The sequence below is a fragment of the Toxotes jaculatrix genome, chromosome 7 (genome assembly GCF_017976425.1).
Source record: "Toxotes jaculatrix isolate fToxJac2 chromosome 7, fToxJac2.pri, whole genome shotgun sequence".
Taxonomy (NCBI): Eukaryota; Metazoa; Chordata; class Actinopteri; family Toxotidae; genus Toxotes; species Toxotes jaculatrix.
The window spans coordinates 28747268-28753425 of NC_054400.1; the positions used below are offsets into that span (position 1 = coordinate 28747268).

At 39.8% G+C, this 6158-nt stretch overlaps 1 protein-coding gene across 2 annotated transcripts; it reads left to right on the forward strand.

The window, feature by feature from the left end:
* The first annotated feature begins 116 nt into the window (after positions 1–116).
* LOC121185190 (lymphotoxin-alpha-like) lies at positions 117–5059 on the forward strand. 2 transcript variants are annotated; one of them, XM_041043232.1, is made up of 4 exons: positions 117–564; positions 1853–1889; positions 2007–2060; positions 2360–5059. In XM_041043232.1, the coding sequence occupies exons 1-4, from the start codon at positions 304–306 to the stop codon at positions 2764–2766; spliced, it is 759 nt and encodes a 252-aa protein (XP_040899166.1). In that variant the 5' UTR covers positions 117–303; the 3' UTR covers positions 2767–5059. The 2 variants fall into 2 exon arrangements, with proteins under 2 accessions (XP_040899166.1, XP_040899165.1); XM_041043231.1 differs by having other exon boundaries at positions 2354–5058.
* Positions 5060–6158: the final 1099 nt, after the last annotated feature.

A 6158-nucleotide genomic window follows, 5' to 3' on the forward strand; every position in this document is an offset into this window, starting at 1 on the left:
AAATCATTCTGCACAGTCAAGCTCAAAAATTCAAGTGATTGTTTTTTTTTTTTTGGTTTTTTTTTTTTTTCCAGGGGCAGGGGCATAAGTGTGACGTTATACTGGCTCACTCTCCTCATTTACAGTAAAGACAGTAAATGCGGTGTAATAACCTTATGTATCTGTGTTAGTGGTTCTAGTGATGCCCACATCTCAGAAGGAGGAAGTTCCAAGTTTGAGAGCCGAAACTCGGAGTTAAATGCGTTAAATCGAGACTCCATACCAGTGCCGTGGTTTTCAACGTGGGCGACGCCACGCTGATAAATGGAGAGGTCGGATGGGAGCTGGCGACCTATCCGCGAATGGGAAAGCAGCGGCATGGAGGAACACGGCCGCTCCTTCTGCTGCGAAGAGGAGGCAGGACTCCAAAACACTTTGATTCAACATCTCCGCCAGAAAGAGAGACGGTTACAGCGAATGGCTCACATATTAGCCGGGGCGCTCCTTCTGCTGGTTACAGCTGCTCTGGCTTTACTGGTTACGGTTGTACTTGAAGGGCGCGGTCCTCCGTCAGCGGACAGCCAGGTAACACCTGAATAACAATGGTATCTTGCTTCACAGGCTATGTTTTTGTGTAGTTTTTGTTTTTGGCTCAGTATCATAATTCTGAAATGACTTAAGCACAGCAGACGGAGGGCGTCCGATTATAAATGTTCACTTTACTGAACTACGCAAGCAGCCGCTGCGTCTTGGAACGTGCTGCTGTACATCATGCTGTTTCTAAGAGAGACACGTTAACATGTTTACGTCCTTTCAAAGTCTATTTCCTGTGTTATTGTTTGCTAAAGTTGGCTAATATCCTGGATGAAAGTTCTCTGGCGACGGAAGTTCAGTAAAATGATCCTTGGTTTAAAGAACCATTTCCTTCGCCGCACGCGCCTTTAAAAAAAAAAAAAAAAAAAAAAAAAGTCAGGTGCTCACTTTGCTGTACGCGCGTGTTTACTAAAAATGCGATTTTGTTAATCATGAATGTTTGTTTGTTTGTTTGTTTGTTTTCCTCAAGCGCTTTTACCAAGTTAGTCAAAAATAGTTTTGGAGAGCGACAGGACGAAGCCATCTTGTTATTTCTGTTGCCTTCGTTGCTTAGTAACGGGACATTTGCCCCAATTCTTCCCCTCAATCATTAGGGCCTAATGTAATCAGGTCGCGAGGCTTATAATGCAGCCCTTCACATTCAACAACGAGCCGTTTCTGCTAGTTGTCGAAAACTTCATAATAACATCATATTTCTCCTCCAAAAAGTTTTTAAATAGTTAAAAAAAAAAAAAAAGACCGTTATTTTCTCACGTGCTTTACTTTTCGCTGGCCTTTATCAGGCGTCGTCCCTCCTAATTCCTTTCAAACTTCCTCACATAGCTCGTTCACAATTTCCTTTTAACTGTTTAATTTCCCCTCCATCATCTGTTTCTTCAAAAACGGATTACTGAAGCATTCTGGTTTTCACCACAAACCACAAGACACTCTCAGTGTGTTTCACTACTATAAATGACCACTTCATGCTCCAGACACAGTTAGTTACTGTCAATATTGCTCTATTCCATAGTAGTATTATAGGAACATTAGTCTGTTAGAGCAGTTATACAGAGACTATTGTAATAAAATTATTTAAATGTGCTGTTGTTAGGTCATATGTGTTAAAATACTATAATATTCCTTATAATCAACAGTTGAATGGTCAGTTTATATTACAATTACTCAAGAGAAACAATTCATTATTTACTTCAGTTGTTGCTGCATTTATTGTAGTAGGTATTTTTGTTTGCGTTATAAGAATTTTTCTTGTATTATTACTGTGTTCTTACTTTCCTTACAGCCCATGAAGGAGCCTGAGAGCCTGAGAGAGTCATCAGGTAAGCATCTCGTTCATTCATGGAGTGAGATTACAGCAGGCAGTCTCTGGCCAGGAAAGAGGAAATGGGCTCATAAAAGCAATCGTGAAGTAACACTTCACTTAATCCCTCTTGCAGGCATCAGCAGCAGACAGCAGCAGTTCTTCAGGAATCCTAGCGCCATGCTAACAGGTAAAGCACAGAGCTATATATATATATATATATAAAATGTATTATGTATTATCTATGAGATTATGGAGCAACGTGTTAAACAGTTCTCTGCACCAGCAAAAACACTAACGGGAGAATACCTTTTGGAAGTATGGTGTTCATGCCTCCAGTAGAGTCCAGAGACTTGAGAGACCTTACTAAGACACTTTATGTTGTCACCTGTCTGTATGTAGACATATTTCACTTTATCTGGAAATAATACAGAAGCAGAAGAATTCATAACCTCATTTTTGCCTCTCTGCTCTTATCCTAAGTTCCAGATAGCACCAACATATCCAGGGACTACCTTGAATGGGAGAGTCAGACGGGAAATGCTCACCTTCATGGAGGTTTCAACTACTCCAATGGGAACCTTGTGGTGCCCAGAAACGGCATCTACAGAGTCTTCCTGCAGATCACCTATGAGAGCAAGAGTGGCCTTAAGTGTGACCCGGACCTCAGCATCGTGGTGTATTACTTTGCGGATAGTTACCAGAAAAATGTGCCTCTCCTTTCATCTGTCGACACTGCGAGTTGCAGCATGGAGCGCTGGAGTAAATCCATCTATACGGCCGGCATGTTTTCCCTGGAGGCTAACAGCAGACTGTTCGTGAAATCATTGCAGCCTGAACTTATTGTTAACAAAGAACACCTGGTGTTCTTCGGCGCTGAACTTATCTCTCAGTAATTTGCTCAGTTAGAATCACCTAAATCAGGTTGCTTGCATCCTCCGCTCCATGAAAACTTAAGGGAGGAAACCAGTGTAGTTATGGTTTCCTTTTCCTATTACATGTCGTGTAAACTCTAAACCCACTGATGAATTTGCAACAGCAGGAAGCTACAAGTATCTGCTTGACCGCAGGTTTGCTGTATCTCATTGAAGTAATAAGCTGCATTGTTTTAACTAATTAATAACAGCTCACAGAGACATACTGCTGCCTGAACAATGATTTAACTATGATACACTATCCCCCCCCCAAAAAAAGCATGTATATTTTCATATAGAACTTGCCTAACATTTGTAACTCCATAGCTTTTGGGCAAAATAGCTACTGTCAGATGTGTTAAATATATTTTGTATAACTTATTTTATATGTTTGGAAGAAAAATAAGCATTCTGTCATGATCTTTCATTAATCACCAGAAAATCCATCCACCAAAAACCATTACATTTTCTTATAGGTAACAATTTTTTCTGTTTCGCCTTAAGTGCTTGCTCTGCGATCAGGCTCTGGGTCTCTGTAAAGCGCTTTGAGACAATTTTGGTCATGGAAGGCGCTTGAACAGAACTGAATACAAAGGCAACCGATGTTAGGCCACCAACTTTGGGTTTTTCCCACCTTCTGAGACTACTGTGCTGTAACTGTGTTGCTGCTGGACGGTTTCCAAAGAATAACATGTTGTTGTTGGCCTGAATTTCCAGCTAACCAACTTCAAAGCTAAATCCATAGCTTTGGAAATTAAATTTCTCTCTAATTTGTTCCCAGTAAAGGTTTACCGTAGTTTCTCAGTCCTCGCAGGAAACAGTGATCATCCGTCTTTGTTGTCTTTGCCCTCCTGCAAGTCTTTAGTCACTGTTTTAACCAGTTCACATTTTTTTAATAATGGTGACGAGTCAGTAAGTCAATGGTAAATGGTAAAAGGAGCCAGAAAACCGAGGCAGAGATGACTTCACCATTACTGTCTTAATAGCGACCACCGAGCTCCTGAAGGGTGTGAGCCTCTCAGGTTTGCAGCACATTGCAGTACAGGGTGAGTTTGATGGTAAAACAATGCAGGATTACTGGCAGGCTATTCACACATAAGCCCAGCCCACGCCCACACACTCCAGCTGCTATGTTATTATTTTTGTAACCATGTAATCATCAGGTAAATAAATACGAAAGTGCAAAACTACTTTCACCAGTGCCAAAAGCCTATAACAAAAGCTTCTACTGTCTGACTTAGCCTTTGCAGTGCCAACCACAGGCGTGCATCCAGTTACATTTATAAAACAGCATTGTGTTCATATGAGTGGTGCGCGCTTGACCTGCAAGTAATAACCATGTCAAATAGGATGATTCATGCCAGGAAAGGGCTTTTATTTTGCACTGACTGATACTGTAGTCCAGCTGTGAAACGTACCTGTCAAAATAAAGTGGACTGGGAATGCAAAACACATGAAAGTCGAGATCTAAGAGGAATTTGAGAACACTCTGCTGTAAATGTGCCGATGGATCATTGTACCACTGCTGTGATTGTGTATGACTTTCACCGTGGGATTCATTGTAAGCTGATAAAAATGTAAGAAGGGTTAGTATTTGTTTTTTTTTTAATGTAAGCTGTTGTTGTATGCTGTTATTGTATGCTTATATAAACCTAGAAAGCTAAAGATGTTTTGGGGTTTTTTTTGTTTTGTTTTGTTTTTTTTATTTAATTCATTGCTTGGGCACTTTGTACCCTATAATCTGCATAGCTGGTGCTATGCAGATTGATCCTATGATTTGTGAATTTTTATATTTGTGTGTATGTATGCGGTGCTAAAAAAAAAAAAAAAAAGAAAAGAAAAGAAAAAAAAGTATGACTCAAAATCCTCTCCCAAATGTTTTTCATACTAACTCGCTTGATCAGTTTGTGGATTTTGGGTTTGCTCCCAAAAGCCAAACTGTTCCACGGCTGAAGGAAAACCCTATAAATGACTTCATTATTTTCAGTCTTATAACCTGAGCAACTGATTTATAATTGTCATGACATCATTTATTTATTTATTTACTGGCACACACCAAGATGCTGATCCCAAAAAAGGAATGGCACTTATGTATAGCATGGATTGTAAAGTAAATGTTACAGTAATGAATCTGAAATGCAACATCATGCTTCAATAGGTTTCTTTTCTTGTTATTTACACAGTGTGATTCCAAGTGTGGGAAATGAAATAAAAGAAATTCCTCTTGTGCATTAGAAAAGGGAACAAGTCTTTTTGCAGCCTGATCCATACCTGGAAATCTTCTGTAGCTACTGCAAATTCATATTAAACATATCAAACAGATGAACCGTTCCCAAGGAAATAATCAGCCCTTTCATAATGTGACACTGCTGTGGTGAGGGTTTGGTTAGGTTTAGAATAACATGGTCAAATAGGCAAAGATCATGGTTTAAAAAAAAAAAAAAAAAGGTTGCAGGACCCCTTCATCGTCATGGTTATAATAACAAATATGCCGTTCAGCGAACAGAACAATTGTGGTCGTGGTTATAAGAAACCCCCGCCCCTGCTTCCTCCTGACACAGTGATACAGACTCAGCTGGGCTCCACCTTAACACAGAATACTTGCGCATTGTTTTTTTTTTTTTTTATATGTATCAATGATGTGACTGGTTTTGCCAACTGGTTTTGCCAATTCTGGTTCAGCACTGTCACCTAACAGGCCGAGGGTTTTTCTGTTGGGAGTTTGCATGTCCTCTCTGTGCATGTCCTCTCACCCAGTGACAGCTGGGCTGGCTCCTCCATAACAATAACAATAACAATAACAATAACAATAACAATAACAATAACAATAATAACAATGACGATAATAACAATAACAATAATAAATAAAATCCAAAACATCAAAACAAGAGAAGAATTATTGAAACTATTACAACAATTCTTTAAATGCTGATTGCTGCCGTTCCATCCGTTACGGCTGCTGTGGCTCAGGTGGTAAAGTGGGTTAACCATTAATCTCTTTACACAGTTTTATTCATTTACTCAAATCATTTACTTGGTTGGAACAAAACAACCAGGACAAACAGGGCTCCTGAGCTGAAGTCCATCCATTACTCCACTCCTCTAAAAGAAGATTTCCAATGCAGAGAATGAGATCTCTATTACAGTAACACCAAAGTCAATCACTGTCCTGCGGAGGATACGTTTTCACATTCTTTGCAAGTCAAAGATTTCAAGAATAGAAATCTCACAGAAGCTGTGGGAGATTTTGTGTGTCACAAAACAGAGTGGCTAAATCTGTCTCATTCATAACCTTGTGACAGTCAGGACAGCTCAGGACAGCTGCCAGCAGAGGAAATTCTGTGCTTTACCACAAATATTTCTGTCGTTTTGCA